This window comes from Lactuca sativa, chromosome 1 (assembly GCF_002870075.4).
Source record: "Lactuca sativa cultivar Salinas chromosome 1, Lsat_Salinas_v11, whole genome shotgun sequence".
Taxonomy (NCBI): Eukaryota; Viridiplantae; Streptophyta; class Magnoliopsida; order Asterales; family Asteraceae; genus Lactuca; species Lactuca sativa.
Window position 1 is genome coordinate 32,202,809 of NC_056623.2, and position 23,222 is coordinate 32,226,030.

A 23,222-nucleotide genomic window follows, 5' to 3' on the forward strand; every position below is an offset into this window, starting at 1 on the left:
ATTTGAAAAATAATATAGTGAAATATATAAAAGATTTGTTAGTTTGATTATTTTAAAGTTTAAAGTATGATATTTTGGTGTTACGGTAATTATTTTTATTTGTTTGTGTTAAGATTTCTAACTTTTGGTGATAAATTTGATTTATATGTTAGTTGCTTTTATATATTAGTTGCTTTTATTTGGAAAATTAATTTTGCATGAAATATGATAAAGTGATTAACTTATTGATTCGAAGTTCAAACAAATGATCAGTGGCGGTTTTGCTTGGTGTCCCAGTGTGGCACCAGCAACACCTACTTTAATCTCGACAACACCTAGTATGTATTCATGCGTCTGCTTCTGCAAATGATATAGAAAATCGAAGTTTGACTGGTACAACGGGTACACGAAACGGAAACCTATTTATTTTTATGAGTTGTACCATATGAAAACCAAAAACGTATTCATTTTAACGAGTTGTAACGTATCAAACCTAAGAACATATTTGTTTTAACGAGTTGTATCAAAACTAAAAACGTTTTGTAATGTGTTATATCGTACACATATAAAGTTATATCAGTCCAACTGGTCCAAAAATCGAAAAAACTCAGACTTGGACCTGGACCTGATAAGCCTCATCCAATCCGATCTACCGTCCATAATATTATCCAAAAACGGTCAAATACAAAAATCAGCCCGGTCCAATTTGATCAAATCCGGTCCAAATATTTATCCATGGTCCGTCCCAAATACTACTCAAAATTTTATTAGGTAGTGTTGGTCCCTCTTGATTGGATAACACAATGAACAAGTAACTTTTTTAAATGCCAAAGTTGTATATGCAATATTTAATTTGATTTCTCTGATATGTGTCATCCTATTAGGTCTCCTAATTAATATATATTTTATTCTTTTTTGTCACGTGTCATCCCTTTATGTCTCATAATTAATGTATGTCACTTGTCAACCTATTAATTACCCATTTCAAATTTCAAATTTTAATTTTTCTACTCTAATTACATTAAATTAATAACATTAGAATAAAAATTAAAATAAAATTAATACAAATTATAAAATGATATAATTTCACATATTTATTTAAATTAATGATTAAAATTTATATAACTAAAAAAATATCTTAATTAATAATTAATTATTTTAGACAAAATTTCACAATTGGTCCCTATGGTTTACATAATATCGCACTTTGAGGACTTCCTACCTAAAAGTCATGTGAATGGTCCTTAAGGTTTCAGTTCATTGCGAAATTGGTCCTTGACCCTAACCCCGTCACTTTTCAACCGTTAGTGCAGGGGTAATTTTGTCTTTTTATATTGTTGTGCATTAGAGTATATAATGTAAGCGCCACCTTGTTACCTTCTACTTCTCGTTCCTTACATCTGTTCTTCCCTCCCCACTATTCCAAAGTCGAAGAAGATGGTGATATGCCACTGTGGAAGGCCAGTGATTTTGGTGACATCGTGGACTGATTTGAACCTAGGTCATTGATTCTAGTCATGCTCAAGGTTAGGAGGAACATGCAACTTTTTTAGATGGTTCGACCCTCCCATGTGCCCTAGGTCAACTGTTGTGATTTCGGGGTTGTTGCATGGAAGAAACAATCTTGAAGCAAGATTGATGATGGTGAAATGGTTACTTTGTCTGAGTTGGTTGTTTTTCATGGTGTGTTACCTTTTCAAGTAAAAAATCAAGAAGCTTTGGGGGGGGGGGGGAATTTGTGACTTGGAATCTATGTTTTAGTCCCATTTTTGTTATAGCTTTTGAAGGATTTTCCCTGTGATCGTATGTAATGGTGGGACAAGAAAATGTAATGGATATTATATGTAATGTAAGTTTGATGTTTAGTTTTAATGTGAAATTGTATTAGCAAGTAAGCAAATTGTCAATTTGATTACATGTAAGTGTAATGTTGATTATTAATGTGCAATAACATAACCAAAAAACTAATTACCAAAGTGGCATTACCAAAATTGAAAATGTACTAGTTCAAACATAGTAGAGCAAAATACCATCAACCATAATGCATGTAAGTGCAATATCATGTTACAAACATACATTAGCCAAAATACCTATGAAAAGTGATTGTTTCTACAAACATACCATAACTAAACTTAGTAAACATGTTAAACTTTACTTAAACATAATAGCAAAAGCATACTTGAAACTACAAACTAAACTACAACATCTTTCCCCTTCTTCTGTCCACTCCCCTTTCCAGCTTCACTAGGAACTCCCTACCCCTTACATGTCCTGGGATTGTGACCTTTGTTGTAGCATTTGATGCAAGTGACTGTCAAGTATTTCCTACTTAAACTGGTACTTTGAGTTGGCTCATCAGCTGCCCTTTTCCTTTTTTTCTTTGGCCTGCCAACCTATAAACAAATTTATATAGTTACATATCAACAACTTTAGTAAATAGTTTCAAATTAAATTATGCAAACCATGTATAGCAACAAACCTATTTGTGATGTTTGGGTGGGAGAAGGTTTGTTGGACAATCAGATCTAGGCCACATGCTCCTTCCATTTATTGGGTCAATTGTGTGTTGGTACATAGCATTCCATGTACTAAGCTAGTAACATTTGCTCACCCAAGCCTCAGGATCTCCACATTCTGACCCATTCTGCATCTTATCATACATTGCAGCAATAGCATGCTGGCATGGAATACATGTAATGTCACATTTCCTGCAAGTGCAACTCCTCTCTTTCAAGTTCACAACATATTGCTCCATCCATAGACCAGTCATTTGATATTTATCAGCTCCACTGAATAGAACCCTCATCTTATTTGCCTTTGTCTTATTGTTTTCTAAGATTGTTGTTGCAGTTGTACTAAGAGAACCTTTGCATTTGTCTAGCACTTTATGAACATTTACTATTCTCTTTGTGAGGTATTCTCTAATAAATTCCAAACAAGTGATTATAGGCTTATCCCTAGCCTCATCTAACTTGGAGTTAAATACCTCACACAAGTTATTTGTCAAACTATCAGTCAATGCCCTTCCTATGTATAAAACCAAACAAATAATTAGTGAAATTAGTTATGAAATATGTTAGCGAAAAGAGTATGATACTTACCAGAGAAATGGGATCTTGCCCAGTGTTTTGTAGGAATTTTACTTAACCACTCATGTGCTTATGGGTTAAGCTTTTTCAGTTTCTCCATAGCCCTATTAAATTTTGGTATGTCGTATACTTTTCCACAACACCATACTGCTTCCCTCAATTCATCTCCTTTGTGTTTCAATTTCATGTTGTCATACACATGTATTAAACAGAACCTTTGCTCAGCTGATAGAAATAGCTTCTCTATTGCAACCAATATTCCCTGTGAGTACAATTAAAATAAGTTAGTAAATGAAAATAAAAAAAAAGTAAAAATTGTTGAAGTTAGAGGGTACCTTTTTCCGATCTGAAATAAAAGTGAAGTTAGATGAATAATTCAAATCTAAGTCATCACCTAAGTGTTCCAAAAACCATGTCCAGGAGTTAATTTCTTCAGTTTCTACAATGGCATATGCAACTGGGTAAATGTCATTGTTCGAATCAAGCCCAACTGCAGTGAGGATCTGTCCAGGAAATGGACCTTTCAAAAACGTACCATCAAATCCAAGAAAATCCCTCAAACCTTTTTTAAATCCCTCCTTCAATAGACCTAAGCACACACACACACACACACACATATATATATATATATATATATATATATATATATATATATATATATATATATATATATATACACGTTTGAAGATCCTTGTTTCAAAACACAAGTTCGGTTCAGTTTCCACATCTATCTTCATAGTTGTTCCTGGATTCTTTGAATGCAATTCCATGACATATTCTCTCAAAATACCATAGTGCTTTTCATAATCACCATAAACAAATAGTTTTGCCATAGCTTTGGCCCGGAATACTTTCATCTTTGATATTGAAAGTGAATACCTTTGTACTAAATCCTCCTGTAAAGCATGTGTAGCGATCTTGGGATTACTTTCAACTTGATGCAATATGTTGTTAGCTAGAAACTTAGATGAACAAGCCCTCACTGTCCTTGTTTGCAAACACGAATGACAATCTTCGTATGTTTTGAAAGTCCAAACTTGTTTTTCATCTGCCCTAGATGTAAAAAGAACCCATGGACAACTTGTTTTCTTGGAAAGTACTAAATTGCCCCTACCTTTATTATTGTCACCAGTCAATTCAGGAACAATACCCCTACACTTTACCCTAATTCTTGTCTTGTCATTCTTTACATAATGTAGATCCCTCCTTTCTTTTTACAGAGTAGTTGGCAATAACTTCTCTGATCTTTTCCTTTTTCTTGAATGTCTGACCAATCTTAAAATCTTTAGTGTGAACCTCATCAGATGAACAAGCAATTGGTTTTAGAATGGAATTTAACAATTTCTTTCTAGGCTCTTGTTCACTAGCAAATGACTCAAACACATCATTATCTAAGACTTCTAAAGGTTCATCTTCAATGTCTTCATGTTCCACCGTATTATTGTTTGTCGGACCAGGCTGCCCCAAGTCAATGTCTTCATCAAGTACACTACACAAGTTGATCATGTTCACCTCCACATCATCTATCAAAGGTTCCTCATCAAAGACTGTTTTTTTTTGCATCATGTTGACTATAAAATTCACTTTCATCTGCATTATGAAATTCACTTTCATCTGCACTATCCTCACAATCATATTCATAATCTAAAACCGATTCATTATCTATGATTGGCTCATCATTCATGACTGGCTCATCATTCATAACTGGCACATCATCCATGACTGGCTCATAACCCTGTATCACTTGGGAAGATCCACCAAATCTTCCATATGACACAATGGACTGGGAGTAGTCTAATTTTTTCCTAGAAGATCCAACAAATTTTCCCTTCTTTTGGTTCCTATCTAGTTCAGGGGACACATCATTAACCAAATCCTCAATAATAATCTTTGTGGGGGACAAAAAATAACTGTTAACCCTTGTTTGCCCATGCTCTATGTAGATACTTAAAAGGTTATTTTTTCCGCATAATTTGATAATACATGTACATCTCCATCATTTCGTAGAGGTAAGAGACCAAAGTCCAACTGTACTTCTGGAATAAGAAAATGATAATACAAAGTTTGCCCTTCTACGTACCCTATTTCTCGAACCATTGTATCCAACTCATGCACAGAGAAAACGTCAATATCTACGAAGTCAACATAGTCTTTTGTTCCATCTACGTACCTTCTCCCAGGGCTTTTTGTAAATATCCCACCATGATGGATTTTCAGTGTGAAGTAGTTGCTTATTCCCTCTAAAATAAAGAATAACAAAAAAAATTCAACTATTTGGGCGTAATTTCATATCGACAAAATCTATGATCAGTTTAGTAAATCACTTACGGTATATTCTTTCCAAATCATAGTTTGATGCTTTCGTGTATTTGGAACGAACTGACCATAACGTTAACACCATTCTCATTTTCAATCGAACTGGAAGATGATCATCGCCTTGTGTTGTGTTGTAGAAGACGAAGATGAATGCGAAAGGGTGATGGGGAGCTGGGAAGATGATCTTTGTACTTAATAGCAGAGATCATGTGTGTGTTATGTGTGAAGGATTATTACATTGACTGCGAGCTGAAAAGATAAAATTACCGCTGCACTAACGGTTCAAAAGTGACGAGGTTAGGGTCAAGGACCAATTTCGCAATGAACTGAAACCTTAAGGACCATTCGTGTAAATTTTAGCTAAGAAGTCCTCAAAGTGAGATATTATGTGAACCACAGTGAACAATTGTGAAATTTTGTCATAATTTTAAGTTTTTACTATATAAGTTTAATTAATTTTAAGTTTTTCAATCGACTTATTGCAAGTACAAACAAAATTGAAATCAATTATCGACATACTCATATGTTCTTGATTCAATTCATCAAAATCAAGATCCAAATATCGATTTCTACTCTATGACCTGAAGCAAATCGATTTCATCATATACAAATCATTTGAAATCGAATCTCACAAACAACAATCATCGATCGATTGTTAGGAACAAAGAGATGAAAGCGGAACTCAAGAACGAATGATTAAAGAACAAACGATGAAGAACTAAGATATCTGGAACTGATCGTACAACTAAGTAAAGCATGCGTACAAATCAATTGACCAAGGAGCAAATGATATCGGGTCAAAACAAATATTAATGGGCCTCAAATTCATATGTATCGAAACAGTGAATAATCTTTGTTTGGGCTCAATCAATATTGATTCGCATGAGTGGATTCAGATCAAATAAATTAGCTCAAAACAAATTAGATTGGGCTCAAATCGGACATGAACAGTAACTACTCAAATGTTGGGCTCAATTTAAACGAATCATGAACAGTAAATTTTATTCTATTTTTGGTTTGAATTTGATCTAAACAAAAATTGATTGGATCAACAATGAGGTTTGAAACGAATTAGGTCCAACGAATCAAAACGATCAAAAATCAAGAACGCAAAGCACGAATCCAAATATTACAAGAGATCATAGAGAGAGACTCACCAAAATTGATCAAATTGCGACAAAAATTGCCAAACCGAGAATCGTTCTTCAAAAATCACCTTGATCTTGAAGACCCGCTCTGATACCAATTGTAGTGACAAAGAACATGGTTTGGCATGCGGAATTAAAGCTTGCACAAATGAACATGCTGATTTGGGTGTTTAAGAGATATATTGAATGTATATGGTGTTACACAAAAAGGATCTAGATCTAGACTACATAAATAACACACACTTACACACTCACTTTTACATCTCTCAAGCACACTTCTACAAGTGGTATGAACCCACTATTTATAGAGGTGTTTACATGTCTCTCTCTCTCTCACTCTCTAACAAATGGGTCTAAAGGCTAAAGCACCACATGCAAATGGGTATTTACAAAAGTCAAACATTTACAAAGTCATGAATGAATAACTTTGCACCCCAACAAATTCCTTGATGGAAGGTCTTAATCCCATTTCAGATGATGTGGAATATGTTGCTTTTATTTTTGATGCTAATCGAATAGATGTTGTAATTTCAGTTTATGTGGATCATATTAGGGTTGGTGTTGATGGGTTGCTTGATGATGAGGATAATGATGATGATGAACATGAGTCTTGTATTGATGGTGAAAATGAAGATAACATGGATGAACTTAGTAATGTTGCCTTTAAAATTAATGAGGATGTAGTGCATATGAATAGGACATCAAATGATCCTTTTCTTGAGTAAGTTATGTGTTGATGATGAGGAGGATAACAACATTGTAGATGATGACAATGGGAGAGAAGTTGAACTTAACATTTAAACTCATTCCATATTTAATGAGCTATTACACTGGAAAAAACAAAAGCCAATTCTAGGGATGAGATTTAAGGGTCCATGGCAAGTAAAATCAATGTTGTGTAACTATGTTGTAGCTAATGGATATCAATTGTGTTTTGAAAAACATTATAGGAAAAGACTTTTGGTAAGGTGTAGCAAGGGTGCTTGAACATTTAGATTATGGGCTTCTTGGATGAGTGATGAAGAGAGTTTCTAAATCAAGTCACTAAAAGTTGATCATAATTGTGCTAGGAACTTCAAGTTTGGATCATTGGTGACATATGCATGTATTGGGAGTCACTATACCAAAGAGATTGTACAAAGTCAGAAAATAAGTGTACGGAAGCTTAGGGTAAAGGTAATGGCCAAGTTTGGTATCCAAGTTAGTATGGGGCAATGTAGAAGAGCAAAGAAGTATGCACTGAATCTTGTTGAAGGTAGCCTTGTTAAACATTATGATAAGCTATGGTCATATGGTCATGAGATTTTAAGGACAAATCATGGGTCAACTGTGAAACTAGATGTGGAGGATGGTCCAGATGGAAAGAAATATTTTAGCAAGTTCTATTGTTGTTTTCAAGGAGTTAAACAAGGTTGGATTGAAGGGTGTAGAAGGATAATAGGTCTTGATGGATGTTTTCTTAAAGGTGTGTGTAAGGGGGAATTGCTTTGTGCTATTAGGAGGAATGAAAATGACAAGATATATCATATTGCTTGGGCAGTGGTTAATGTGGAGAACAAGCAGAATTGGAAGTGGTTTTTAGAGCTTCTCATTGATGATCTAAACTTGAATTTAGGAAATGGTTTCAGTTTAATGTCAGACCAACATAAGGTTAGTATTTTACATAGTAATTCATTTATATTTATTTTATACTATATGATTTAAACCTTTGTACTAATACAGGGTTTGATAGAGGTTGTTAAAGAGTTACTGCCATATGTAGAGCATAAGCAGTGTGCTAGACATATTTGCCAGAATTTGCAGAAGAGATTCACTGGTGCCATATATCATACCTTCTTTTTGGAGAGCATCAAAAGCCACAACTGAGCATGCTTTTAAAGTTGTGATGAAGGAAATTGAGACATTGAACCCAGATGCCCATCAATATCTTATGGAGAAAGATCCTAAAACATGGTCAAGAGCTTTCTTTCAAACTGGAAGGTGTTGTGATGCAGTTGAAAATGGCTTCTTAGAAAGTTTTAATGCTGTAATAGTAGATGCCAGGAAGAAGCCCATAATAACCATGTCAGAGGATTTAAGATTATACATGATGGACAGAATCTACAACATTAAATTAAAGGGACAACAATGGGGAAATCATATTTGTCCAGAGATAAGGGATAAGGTGAATTTGCTTAAAAAAGTTCAAAGGCATTATCAGGTACTACCAAGTGGATTAAACCAGTTTGAGGGAATAAGAGAAACAGATGCATATGAGGTGGACTTAGAAAGGAAAACATGTTCATGTAGGTTGTGGCAATTGAATGGATATCGATGTACTCATTCTGTAGCTAGCATATCCTTTCTTAATAGGGATGTAGAAGCCTATGTAGACAACATGTTTAGCACAACCACATTTAGGAAGGAATACAATTACAAAATTGCCCCCATGAATAGCAGTGACATGTGGTCAGAGACAAATTATACTCCACCATTGCCTCCTATTAGTAGAAGGATGCCTGGTAGGCCAGCTACTAAGAGGAAGAAATCCACTACAGAGAATACAGGAACACACAGGGTTTCTAAGGATGAAAAGAAAATTAGATGTAATATTTTCAAGGAGATAGGTCACAACAAGGCCACTTGTCCACAAACAAGGCCCCAAAAGTTAAATGTGAAGAAACAAAAGAAACAAAAAGTTTGTGTAAAGCAAAATGCAGGACATGTAAAACCATTTAAAATTTAAATTTATTCACATATGATTTGTCACTAACATAATTATATCATGCGATATAAGGTAGTACAAGTGAACCACAACAACATGAAGAGGTTGAAATGACTCCAATTGAGATGGATACTACTCAAAATGATATGCAAGTTACTCCTACTGATGTTGAATCCAGTAGTGCAGGGGATTTTAGTCAGTCTATGCAATTTACTCCACCTAGAATTTATGAAGGTGATGAGGGTGTTGTAGGTGAGGAAGTTGTTGTGGGTGAGGAAGCCGAGGAGGTTGTTCCTATTATCCAGGACCAACAGGTAAGGGTTAGGCCAATTTCAAATATTTTGAAGAGGATAAGAAGAAGAAAGTCAGAGAGAATATTGAAGCTGAAATTAGGCAAAACAATTGGTGGTGTTGATGATCCAGGAAATTCTAAAGGAAAAGCTTTTGTAATTGATTAATGTTGATTGTAATTTAGATTTAAAGTTTATGTATTAGGATGATGTTAATTTGTTTTAAATTTATGTATTAGGATGATGGTAATTTGGATTTAAAGTTTATGTATTAGGATGATGCTAATTTGAATTTTGTATGGATGGTGCCTTTCAATTTCACTCTGACACAAAAGGGTATTTTCGTCATTTATGTATGGATAGTGCCTTTTTAAGTTCACTCTTGACATAAAAGTGTATTTTGGTCATTTATGTATGGATGACAAAAAAGGGTATTTTGGTCATGAGAGAAAAGGGTATTTTGGTCAGTAATGGATATTTTGGTCACTCTTGACATAAAAGGGTATTTTGGTCATTTATGTATGGATGACAGAAAATGGTATTTTGGTCATGACATAAAAGGGTATTTTGGTCAGTAATTGATATATGTTGCCTTTTTACTGAAACTGTTCACATGATATTTTACTCACTTATGAAAGTATGTTGCCTTTTTTAAGTAAAATCATGACATTTGTCTTTGATTATTTCTGCATGGAAAAATTTGGAATAATGTGCATGCATGTCAATATTTTATATGGTCTTGGATATGGTTCTATAATGGGTTCAAAGGCCCTATTTTTTCATTATTAAAACTCCCACTGACTAGTAACTACAAATGTTCCCCATACATATAGTGTACTTTCACATGGACCACTTTCTCTTTTGTTCCCAAAATGAAAACATACACAACTAATCTAATTAAATATATTTTATGGGAATACAAGCCATGCATATGTTTCATTAACATCAACATCTGATTATACAAAATGCCCTATAATTAGGACTTTGAATATTTTTTTACATTAGTTATCATATGCCCTTTCATTAGAGATTTACCACCTTACAACATCAACACATCAAGGTTGATAGCCCCAACTTGTAACTAAAAGCAACTTCAATAGATACAAAATGCCCATCATTACTGACTTTCTAGTATGCCTTTACAAAAAATACAAGGGATCCCCAAAAAACAAAAGCTTACACTAACAAACCTAACTAAGTACAATAACCCTAACTTCAAAACACAAATGACCAAGCAAGCAAACAACAAGGCAACTATCATCTTGTACCTGCCTATTGCCTTCCTTGCATCATAAACTTCTTTCTCACTCTTTGCCACCTTATACTGCTCCTGTGAAAGCAAAAACTCCACTTCAGCAATCCTTCTCCTCAAATTGTTCATCTCAGACAGATCCTCTTTAGCATCCAGTTTCTGCTTCAGAGAATATAACAGGTTTTTGTAGTTCCCTTCTGCCTGTTCTTCATCTTTCCATTCAAAGAAGCTACATTTCTTCAACCTAGTCTATAAAAAGCCAATAAAATTAGGGTTTGATTCACAATCACAAATCAGCTACCTTTAATGTACTAACGAAGTGTGTTTGATTCATAATCCACCATCGTCAAGAAGAAAATAAAATTAGGGTTTTTTTAAGCAAACAAAATACAAATCTACCATGATCTTCTTTACAGCAAGAAACAACACAGCAAACCCTAAAATACTAAGTTATCAAAATCAGGAGTATTGGGACCTACCATATCGTTTTGACAATTCCAGAAACGCCTCCTAGGGTTTGTTATCTTCCAACACGTTTGCTCTTTAGCTGGAACGCCACAATCACAAAGCTTTATCCCTTCTCGCAACTGAACATGAGTGACTTGTAGCTGATTCCTTAAGGTCGATGAGCTCGAAGACATTGTTCTTCAAGACGGAAATAGTCGAGGGGAAGTCTTTGACTTTTCAGAGAAGGGTAAGTAACACTTTAATGGATGTCCGAATGAGGGTTTCAATTAATAAGCCTACTAGGTGTGAAACTCGTGTATTACATGGGTTGATTAAAAAAGTTAAATATAAGGTGTAGTTCAATCTATACTAATAAAAAAATATTATCATATTTAAAAAAATCATGTTGAATATGAATGTGTAAAAATTAAGTATTTTTTAAAGCAAACTTTCGAAATAAATACAATAAATAGAATAAACCACAAGGACCATTTATGTAATTTGTCTTAATTAAACTATACTAATAAAACTAATTAATATAAATTCACAAATGGAATTCATTAAATAGAAATATGAATTCATAAATAGAAGGTTTACTATATACATTAATTCACATTAATTACTATAAGGTGACATTTAATAGATGGAAGTTGAATAAAAATGAAAAGAATACAAAAATTACAAGTGGAAAAAAAATAATTTTAAAATTCTAAGAAAATGACATGTGTCAAATTCAATAAGAAGTTGACATTTGCCAAAATTATCTTTATTTATTAGGGTAGACTAGGTGTGAAACCCGTGTATTACACGGGTAGATTAAAAAAGTTAAATATAAGGTGTAGTTCAATCTATACTAATAAAAAAATATTATCATATTTAAAAAAATCATGTTGAATATGAATGTGTAAAAATTAAGTATTTTTTAAAGCAAACTTTCGAAATAATACAATAAATAAAATAAACCACAATGACCATTTATGTAATTTGCCTTAATTAATCTATACTAATAAAACTAATTAATATAAATTCACAAATGGAATTCATTAAATAGAAATATGAATTCATAAATAGAAGATTTATTATATACATTAATTCACATTAATTACTATAAGGTGACATTTAATAGATGGAAGTTGAATAAAAATGAAAAAAATACAAAAATTACAAGTGTAAATTTTTTTTTTTAAAATTCTAAGAAAATGACATGTGTTAAATTCAATAAGAAGTTAACATTTGACAAAATTATCTTTATTTATTAAGGTAGATATCGACAAGTGGACTTCTTCGACACATAAGCATCCCACGTAAGTTTATTGGACACATCAGCGTGCCACATAAGCATTGTAACCGGTAAACCTTCTAATATTTTAGATAATAGTGTAATTAATAGGTCAATTACGAGTTTAATGGTCTAATTACCAAGAAAAAAAACTTTAAGAACTAAATTAAACAAACGAAAAAAATTTCATTTGCTATAGCGACATTATCCAAAAATAAATCAAAGTGATAAATGTACAAGATTAAGTAAAATTAAAATGGGTCAAATTAGAAAAAATGTTTATAATATTTCAGAAAATTTTATTTCTAAAAGTCAATTTAATATTTTAATAATGTGTTCAAATAAAAAAAGCAAACAAAAAGTATTCACAAGCTTATGCTTATCTGACCACACCTGATTTAACCCAACCAGGACCCTGTCCCCACCAGCTCCTAGGCCCCAGGGTAATCTAATAAAGGCATCGTGTTGTATTGTTGTTGGGGACGAGGTCGGGGACTTTGAGATTCTTCTCATATAACTGCTTATAAAAAGCCCAAAAAGGGACAACAATTTCTTTTTTCTCTTTTTTTATTGGTGATAGCGTTTGGAATCAAGTAACAACGCGGTGTGGTGGGTCATATTTTCCGTCGTTAAAACTTAACACTTAAAGGTCGAAGCCGGAGCACAGGCAAATCAGTTGCAAGGAGAGAGCACCTTTCAGTACGTAACACACAGATACACCTTCAACACTTTGAAAATGGCGGTGATTAATCAGCAGTTGGATGATGATAACAACCGTGAAGCAGGAGGAAGCACAAGAAGTTCAATTGATGAATTCGCTAGGGCTAATGCTTCCAAAGAGTACGTATGCGGATTTGTATTTCTTGCTAATTTCATATGTTTTTATTATCGGTGCTACCTTCTGATCTCAACTTTCATGAAAGACTGCATAATGTGTTCATCAATTCTTTATTGTTCACCTCGCTGTTTTCGTAGGGCGGAAATGGAGGGGGTCATTCGTCTATACCTTGAAAATATATGGCCTACGTTTCATATCAATGTGAATCTCTCTCTCTCTCTCTCTCTCTCACACACACACACACACACACTCGTTTTATATGAGCTTGACGGAAAATACAGACTTTTGAGTTTGATAAAATTAACTTGAAAATGGCGGTGCTTAATCAGCTGCCGTCTGAAGATGAGAAGAACCATGAGGCAGGAGGAAGTACAAGTTCGGTGGATGAACTCGCAATGGTTTCTACTTCAACAGATAGAAAGTAAGAAAATCTATATATCTTACAAATTTATTATTCTTTCTAATGTTGGATAATCAATTACATTTAAATTAGTTTGACGATACTGCATAATATGTTCATGATCGAATTATTTACTATCATGGTAATTGTTTTCATAGGGCGGAAATGGTGATCCGCATATGCAAGGAAACTTTATGGCCTATGATTTGTGCAGAGGTCTCTCTCTCTCTCTCTCTCTCTCTCTCTCTCTCTCTCTCACTTCAGTTTTTTCCTTTCTTGAGTTAATCTTGCAATTATATAATTATCATTCAAGCCCCTTGTCATGCTTTAGATCGGCATATATAGGGTACCATATGAATAACGGTTACTCTTGCTGCATGTACCCCAGATCAACGCAAAGCACCAAAACATTCTTTCCATGGTTAAGGAGAAATATGGCTTGGATCTGATGACAGGCAGGACATGGTAATGAATAAACTTATCATCCAGAAAAAGTGGTAGATAGTTATGATTACTACATCCCCTCGGCTTACACATACTTGTAATTTTCTCAGGAATTCTGGTAACACAGCAAGTACTTCAGGATCACCAGTTTTCCAATTCCAGTTCTTAAACGGAATCTCTACACCCGTTTCTACAAGCAAGAATATTGAAGGAAAGGACGATAAACCCTTTGTAGTAGCTTTGGTTGATCAAAGCTCAGGGCAGATTGTCACGACTGGGACTGAAGCTGCAACAGAAATTGAAATAGTCGTTCTTGAGGGCGATTGTAATGATTTCGAAACAGAGAATTGGACTTCTTATGAATTTAACAATAAGATCATCCGTGAATGGAAAGGCAAGAAAGTGCTTCAAGGAAACACTTTCCTAAAACTAAAAGAAGGTATTGTTTATGTTAATAAGATTTCATTCACACACAATTCAACCTGGAAGGGAAAAAGAATCTGTAGGCTGGGTGCAAGGTCAAAGGATGCTATTTTTGGCACTAGGGTAAAAGAAGCAAAAACAGAATCCTTTCTCGTTAAAGACAAACGCAATTTCAGTAAGTACATACTGTTTTAATTATTTTATAGACAAACGCAATTTCAGTAAGTACATATGTTTTATTTTATACATTTGATTTGATATAGTTATATATGGATTGGATTATATTTTCATGGATTCTGTTTTCACTTTTCAGAGTACAACAAGCATGAGCATCCATCCTCATCCGACGAAGTGTATCGATTACATGGGATCAACCATCGTAGTGATTGCTTTAAACATTTGATAAAAGCAAACATAAAAACTGTGATGGACCTCCGTACTCTCAATGCAATTAATCCAGAGAAGCTCAAAGATGTAACTTTTTTGCTTGTTTTTTGTTTCAGTTTCTATCCGAGTGCTTGCTAGCTAATGTCCACTTAATTGCTCAATCATAGTAACAATCATGTCATTAATATTGCCCTATCTGCAGATACTTAAGGTTCGTCCTAATGACTGGAAGATCATAATGGACCATGCACACAAGTGTAAGGACGATAATGGGATATACTTGTACCTTAATTCAAGAGATGATCAAAACAAACATGGTGTGGCTTTTAATGTTTATGGACATTTGGTGGGATTAGTTTCCGATTCTCTCTTCCTTCCTTTGGATGAGCTTTCCAACGAGAAAAAGGTATGTTTATAATTTATTTAGTTGATAAAATATTTGAACTGGTTTTAATTGATTTTCTTTCCCGTCAGGCTGATGGTGAAAAGATAGTAGTATCAGCATCTGAACAGTGGAGGGAAGTCGTCTTTTTCGAAGATGAGGCTTCCCTCATTAACCATCTTCAGCCGCCCACCATTACCACCCTGAACTCATTCCCTTATGGCGACCTTAACTTGGTGATTCCTCAGAAAAACAATCCCACAAGACTTATTACAACCATCGAGAGCCACCGGAAAAGTAATTTTATTGTCGGAGTAACGCCAATGGGTGGTCAATCAAGTCAAAACCGCAAACGGCTTGCATCTGAACACGCTATCTCAAACTCCCCTAAAAAACCGAGAGATGAAACCGATGATGAAGATTTTATGCAGTATCTTAATTTTTCACAATCACAGGCACAAAAATGGAAGACGTCTGTGTGGTGTGTGGTAGGTTGGATTTCCATCTTCTCAAAAGTACGCAATCCATCAACTGTTACAAATGGTCTTTGCAGCCCAATCCAGCACGTGCAGATTTAGAGAGTCTGTTTTGTAGAATGAAGTGTTTTTTTGTTTACAAAATGACCCATTTTGTAAATAGTTAGGTTTCCAAATTACGACCCTTGCAAAGTTGAGGAGCTGATGGCTGTGCGTTTGATTCCTGTTGTTGTAGATTAAGATTGGTTACGTTTCAAGTCTCGAGTTGTTTTCAAGGATTAATTTCTAGTTGTTTCAGTATTTATTTGAAAACTATAATATTGTGTTGACATGTTGTGTGTTTTCTTTTACCTCGTATGACCCAAACCAAAGAATATTGCCAACTAAGGATCATTTCTGCAGTTTGCACTTAAATCTATAAATAACAATGTAATAGAACTGGTTAAATTTATATAGGTAAGTTAAACTACTATTTTCTCATTTTATTTAGATGGTGTTTGGATAAATTAATTTATAGCATATTAGCTTATAACACTGTGAGTACATGACTTTTATTCATGAAATCATAATAATAATCAAGTGCTAAGGCCTAAGCAACCTAAAAACTAGTACATGCAAATATTCAACGACTTTATATATATTTTTGAACAAATATCGCACGCACACATGTGGGCGAAAGAAGAAGCAATCTTACCAATGTGTTATGGTGTCCGCTCAATTAAATGTCGATAAGATTGTCACATGATTATTGAAACAAAAATTATAAAGTTTTTAATGAAAACTTAAAAGCTACAAAGAAACAAGGGAGGAATAAATACTAGTTAAGTTCAAATCTTAAAGGGCTAAAGCCTAAAAGGCCCATAAACATCTGAGCTAACAACATATAAGCTTACATCCTTCTTCGAACTCACAATACCACAACAATAAACATTGAGTGTCACACAAGAAACGAAACCGAGATGTTGATAGAGCCTTCGTAAAAATATCCGCAAGGTGCAAGGTTGATTAAACAAACGGAAGCGATATGGTTCCGAACTGTAAGTGATGACGGATGAAGTGACAATCAATCTCAATGTGCTTCGTCCGCTCATGGAAAATAGGATTCTTCGCAAATTGTATCGCACTTTTGTTATCACAATGTAAGGGAGTAGGTGAAGATAATCTCACAGCCATAACACGATACTCAACCTCCGTGGAAGATCTAGAGACAACGTCCCGTTTCTTGTTATTCCATGAAATGAGAGACTCTCCAAGAAATATGCAAAATCCGGTGTTAGATTTATGATCATGACAATCGTTATCCTAATTAGCGTCAATATAGGCATGTAGCTCAAGAGAAGATGTCGAGAGAAATAAGAGGGTCTGAAACTGAGTGCCACAAAGATATCTCAGAATACGGAGTACAACTCCCCAATGAATAGAGATAAGAGCAGTAACAAACTGACTAACAACATGATAAACATGAGCAATATCCGGACGAGTAACTGTGAGATAAACCAAACTTCCGACAACAGTGCAAATAAAGATTCAGATCGGACAAATGCACACCATCAGTAGGAGAGTACCATGCATTGGTTTCAAGAGGAGTATCAACAATCTGATTGTTAAAGAGGCCTGCCTGTGTAAACAAGTCATACATACATACATATATATATATATATATATATATATATATATATATATATATATATATATACATATATATATATATATATATATATATATATATATATATATATATATATATATAGTCGGAGAAAGAAGATACCCTTTCTTAGACTGGGCTACCTCAATACCCAATAAATAACGCGGCAAACCCAAATCTTTCATAGCAAATCGATGAGCTAAATCATGCTTTAAAGACTCAATACCACCATGGTCATCACCAGTAATAATCATGTCATCCATATATAAGGACAAAAGAATCTATCCTGTACTCGAGCATCTAACAAACAAAGCTGAATCATAATTACTCTAGACAAATCCAAGAGAGGTAATAAATGTGGAGAATTTCTCAAACCAAGCACGACGTGCTTGCTTGAGACCATACAAGTCTTTGTGAAGCCGACAAACCTCACTTGGCTAGTGCCGAATTCCTGGGGGAGGAGACATATAAACCTCTTCATGGAGGTCACCATTCAAAAGATCATTCTTGACATCCATTTGAAAAATCTTCCACTATCGAACGGATACAAATGCAATCATAGTACGAACTGTCGTCATCTTTTCCACTGGGGCAAAGGTCTCATTATAGTCAAAACCGTACTGTTAGGAATACCCTTTTGCTACAAGTCTGGCCTTGTACTACTCAACAAACCCATCAACTTTTATTTTGTTCTTATACACCCAACGACAACCAATCGTATGTTTCCTAGGGGGAAGGGAAACCAAATCCCATGTACGAGTCTGATGAAGAGCGGTGAGTTCCTCAGCCATAACATTCTGCCAAAAGGATTTAATACAGCTTCTCTATATGATTCAGGTTCAGATAGATGATGGATGCTCGCTATAAATGAAGCAAATGGTCCTGAGTATGTAGAATAAGCAAAAATCTGGAAGCTTGGTGGACCTGATAGGACGATTAAACCTCATGAGAGGTGGTGGAGGTGGGTCATCAATCTCAACAATTGACGGGGCAGACTCAGGAGTAGGATTCGAGGAACTTTTGAAGAAGTGGGTGTGTCATGAATTGGAGGATCAGGAGGCATAGATGAGTCCCTAGCCTCTATATCCTCATCAAAAGGATCAATACACAGAAGATCTAACTTCGCTACATTGTGGGTTGTAGCAGGAATCGAGTAGAAAGGAATATGTTCCAAAAAAGTGATATGTCGAGAAACATATATTTAACACTCCGTTTGAAATAAAGTAATTAAATAATAACCCGGAACACCAAGATGTAAATTTATATTTTATATTATTTTCTAATGGCCCAAAAAACCCATAGTAATTAGCGGGGCGTTGGTTTCGATGAGCCAAATGATATAATTTGGATTTTCGGGGGTTAAAGTGTAATTTCGGGATTTATTTTGTAAAGATTTTTAGAAGGAATGGGGCATTTGGTAAGTATTGGACTTATTATGAAAGTATTTTAAGAACTAAGGGTTGTTGGGTAAATTACGGATTAGATTTGAAAGGGATTTCCGAAATCAGGGTAGAAAGGGTAAATTATGGACTTAGTTTGAAAAAAAAAAGAAGAAAGGAATGACTGATCTTGTCATTATGGAAGGAAGTTCTATGGGAGTCGAGTATATAGCCCCCTGTAACCCTAACCCTAACCCTAAGGGATTTAAAAGCCGCCACCTTATATCCCCTAACCACCGGCCGCCACCCATAACATCTCTAGTCGGTCGCCACCGCCGCCTCCTTCCCATTGACGAAGTCGCGGGCCACCTTAGTTGCCGCTGACGATTGAAGGATCAATGAGATGAGTGTCAGACATCGGGGTAGAAGAGGCTAAGGGGATGAACCACAACATCGCCACCATTGTTCCTCGCCGAAGACCGTGAGCCCCCTCGTCTCCGTTCTTTTCTGTCGCTGAGTATCGCCGTCATCGCAATACCGAGCAACGGTTTCGGTTGACGCCTACCCTCCGACTGCCATGCACCACCGCGAAGGTGGATGCGATTGGGTGCGTTTCTTGTGCCAGCTCGTGTCTGTAAAGTTTGTATGTGGATGTGTTGTTGACTGGGAAGCTAGTCGGACCACGGTGGCAGCCGCTAAATTGCTCTTCTGTCGCCGCCAGCCACCGTGAGAGGTGGTTATGTGTTCATGATATGGTGCTGGTGTGTGTATTATGCTCGTGTGTGTTGACGTGTTAATGGGGAGATGATCAAGAGAAACCGCCGCTGCGGTCACCATCTAGTGCCAACACTGCCGCCGTACGCCACCAGGTGGGTGGCTGGATTTATGTTCCGATCAAGGTGCGTGTGTGTACTTTGTTTGGCCAAAATTCATGGAAAAGCCACCACCACCACCGTGAGGTGGTGGCTGCCACCTTGTACCACTGTCGGCCACCACAAGGGTGGTTATGTGTGTGTTTATCTTATTGTCTGTGTGTATTTATTTTTGGATAGTGCATTGTATAATTGTAATGGGTGACAGAATAATCAAGAAACTCATAACCACCAGCAGCCGCCGTGTTGGGTGGCGGTGTGCTTTGCTTGTAATTAGTTTGCTTTTGGGATGCTTGGACATAATTGGACAAGAACCATAACCATCATCGTAAGGTGGTGGCCACCGTCGTGAGCCGCCGCTGACCACCACTACCTGAGATGGTAGTGGGTGGCGCCTGACTTAATTAGTGGGTGTTTGGGATTACTTTTTGAAGGAAAAGTCCTTTTTGTAAAAGGACTTTTTCTAAAATACCTTTTTCCAAAATATTTATTTTAAAAAGTGTTTGGAATTTATTTTTACTTTTCAGCCTTAAATCTTCAAAAAGACAAAAAGTCACGTAAGTGTGAATTTTGAAAATGTTACTTTTTGTGCTTTGCTAAAAGTTGGTTTTAAAAGTCCTTTTCCATTTACCAAACAACTTTTAAACTTTTCTAACTTTTTGAAAAGGTTAAAAGTCAAAAAGTTGATTTAAAAGGAAAAACAAGCACCCTCTTAATAATCAATTAACCTAAAAACATAACAAATGGACTAATTGGAGCGCGATTGGGTTGGAAACCCTAATTAGGATTAAGAAAACCCTAATTTTGGATTTTTTGGTTTGGATTTTTCGGGACCCACGTTTTGGGCCATTGGAATTGAATTATGAATTACACCTAATCACACTGTATGATTTATCTAGTAGAGTTATGGACTTATTAGATTAAGTCCTTAACGGGTTAAGTAAGAAACACTTAACCCTGATCGTCATTTTATGTGAAAATCCTAATTTTGCTTGGGCCTTGAGTTGGGCCTTTCTATTGGGTTTTGGTGATTGGGCTAATAATGGGCCATTTAGAACAAGCATATAGACTAGAATAATTTGATGGGCTTTAGGGTAAGGCCCATGTAAGGGGTTTGGGCCCTATTTGGAAAATTGGGCCATAGATGGTCCATAATTGGGGCCTTGATAATTATGAGATGTTAGACCATTGGAACACTAATGTTGGACTAGAAGAAATATTGGGCCTCAAGACAAGTCTGATGGGTTTTGAGCATTCTAACACTCCTATGATGTACATGCAACCCTAGACACATTGGATCTATGTTTTCTCTAAAATACATGCAAATAAAATTTTTCCAAGGTTCTCATCCTAACTAGCATAGCAATGGGTACTTGTAACATAAAAGACTAGTAGAATAACATACCTTTGCTTGTGGTTGATTTCTTGGATCTTTTAGAGCCTAGCACCAATAATGTGGATGCCTCAAATGGAATCACAAATCACCACACAACTTGGAAAACTTGAGAGAATAGTATGCACACTTAGAAATCGGCCCACCTTTTGTTTTCCTCAAACACTAGTGCCATTTCATGTGCCAAAAACCTCTTTATATAGTGTGGTGGATTAGGGTTACATTCATGTAAACCCTAATACCCATGACCTTTCATTTCCATAAGATCCATGGGTTAAACCTCCATGGACTATCCATGGACTTTCCATGCAAGCCTAGCCCATTCTAAATAAGCATTGGCACACTCTATATAAGAATCCATATTTAATTAGTTACCTTTAGATCACTAAATTAATTCCAAATTAATTCTAGATCAATACTAATTAAATAATATGATTTCATATTAATATATTATAACTTATAATATATTAACAAATCATAACTATACTATTCTTAAAAGACTATCCAAATTGTTATGGTGAAGTGCAACCCAAATGGACCATGCCGGGTCGGGTCAAGTACATCTTAAATATACTTATGTACTTAGACACCTTATCCAACAGTCTCCCACTTGGATAAGTCTAATACCTATAGTTGCAATCATGACTTCAGGAACCGACCAGCAATCGTAGCTCTTAAAACTCTGTTGAACTAAGAAGCGCCATTTTAGATAAGTTATCATATAAGCATATGTTCTAGATATCAGCCAGACATATACATGGAACAACATCGTACTTATTGTCCAGTAGTTTGTTTCCCGATTTCCGATTTGTTTGACATAGAACTAAACTGAACACATCAATTTGGTTCTGACCAGGCCCGGTACATAGTTTAAAACAAAATCATCGAGGGGCCCAGATATCGCTTCTAATCCTCCAAGGACTAAAAGGAACAGATAAACTTCGACTCATATGCTTGTTCTACTACTTGTTGAATTATACACAAAGGCACATTTTATAACATCAAGTTACTGATGCGTTTTCTTGCAATCAATGCACAACCAACTCATAGGCAACAACTCATATCTCTAGGTTTGAAGACTTATATGATATTACTGTCTCACGATCACTTGAGATAAATTCCATGAAGTGATACAAGTGAGCGTAGGTTTAAACCAATACTCAGAACTTATGAGCACTCATGAATGTTGTAGCAACTTTTACTATGTCTAACATCTTAGACATCTACAAACCCAATTCATGACAGTCTTGATTCATGCCTACTTCCAACATATGACCGATTGTGGAGAGTTTAAATAACTTAGTCATTCGGAAAGAATAACCTAGCTATTCTGGAAGTCAAAACATGCAATGTGAAACACAAGAATAATTGAATCCAATATGGTCTCAAAACTTATGAATATAAATAGAACACCTTTAATTATTTATCACCATATTGATTACACATTATTTATTGCATAATGTTTCAAATAATCAACTTAATACTTGAATTAAAACAACAGTTGTCCCATGCTCCAAGCATGTACACTATGTTTTTCTAAATGATAGTTATGTCATACTCCAAGTATGCACACTATGTTACTCTATTATCCTTACTTTGTGAAATAGATCAATTGAACATGGTTCCAATGATACTCATTTCACAATCCCAAATCTTTTTGCAAGTGTAAGAATTCCAAACTCTTGTCATTGTTCGAATGTGTTAGATTTTATACTATTATGCAATATTGTTTTGTAATGTATAGGTACCAAGAGTCACGTGGACTTGACCAACAATATTACAATACATTCCACTGGAAATTGTTACAAGAAAATTCCAAGGCTACGAAGTCTCAAGTCCAAAGTCCATTCCTTTGAACATCCTTCTTGCATAAAAGTTTCTAACTTTCTCATAGATTCTTGATATCCAACTCCCAATATGGAAAAACATTTCCATATTCCCATTTTGACTATCACTTCTGAACAAGAGTTGCGTCCTTTCAGAATATGTCAATATGGCTCCTCTCCAAAATTTAACACCATACATCCAACTATCCATGAGCAACCAATCTTTGGTAAAGCTCAGATTGTCCTCAACAAT

At 35.2% G+C, this 23,222-nt stretch overlaps 2 protein-coding genes across 2 annotated transcripts; both read left to right on the forward strand.

Annotated features, from left to right (window-relative positions):
* The first annotated feature begins 7,711 nt into the window (after window positions 1-7,711).
* LOC111913597 (uncharacterized) lies at window positions 7,712-9,801 on the forward strand. The gene is made up of 5 exons (XM_023909324.1): window positions 7,712-8,182; window positions 8,255-8,348; window positions 8,527-9,117; window positions 9,309-9,682; window positions 9,766-9,801. The coding sequence occupies exons 1-5, from the start codon at window positions 7,712-7,714 to the stop codon at window positions 9,799-9,801; spliced, it is 1,566 nt and encodes a 521-aa protein (XP_023765092.1).
* Window positions 9,802-13,001: 3,200 nt separating this feature from the next.
* On the forward strand, window positions 13,002-16,183 carry LOC111913519 (calmodulin-binding protein 60 A). Its single transcript, XM_023909220.2, has 9 exons — window positions 13,002-13,344; window positions 13,480-13,543; window positions 13,672-13,763; window positions 13,901-13,958; window positions 14,131-14,207; window positions 14,297-14,784; window positions 14,923-15,083; window positions 15,199-15,402; window positions 15,471-16,183. Exons 1-9 carry the CDS (start codon window positions 13,241-13,243, stop codon window positions 15,954-15,956), a joined length of 1,734 nt encoding a protein of 577 aa, XP_023764988.1. The 5' UTR covers window positions 13,002-13,240; the 3' UTR covers window positions 15,957-16,183.
* Window positions 16,184-23,222: the final 7,039 nt, after the last annotated feature.

Coding starts and splice junctions, on each gene's coding strand:
- LOC111913597 (XM_023909324.1), top strand. CDS start 7,712: ATGGCCAAGTTTGGTATCCAAGTTAGTATGGGGCAATGTAGAAGAGCA. Junction 8,349..8,526: donor TTTGCAGAAGAGATTCACTG/GTGCCATATATC, acceptor GTTGTGATGCAG/TTGAAAATGGCTTCTTAGAA. Junction 9,118..9,308: donor GGATGAAAAGAAAATTAGAT/GTAATATTTTCA, acceptor ATGCGATATAAG/GTAGTACAAGTGAACCACAA.
- LOC111913519 (XM_023909220.2), top strand. CDS start 13,241: ATGGCGGTGATTAATCAGCAGTTGGATGATGATAACAACCGTGAAGCA. Junction 13,544..13,671: donor GGCCTACGTTTCATATCAAT/GTGAATCTCTCT, acceptor GTGCTTAATCAG/CTGCCGTCTGAAGATGAGAA. Junction 15,084..15,198: donor ATCCAGAGAAGCTCAAAGAT/GTAACTTTTTTG, acceptor CCCTATCTGCAG/ATACTTAAGGTTCGTCCTAA.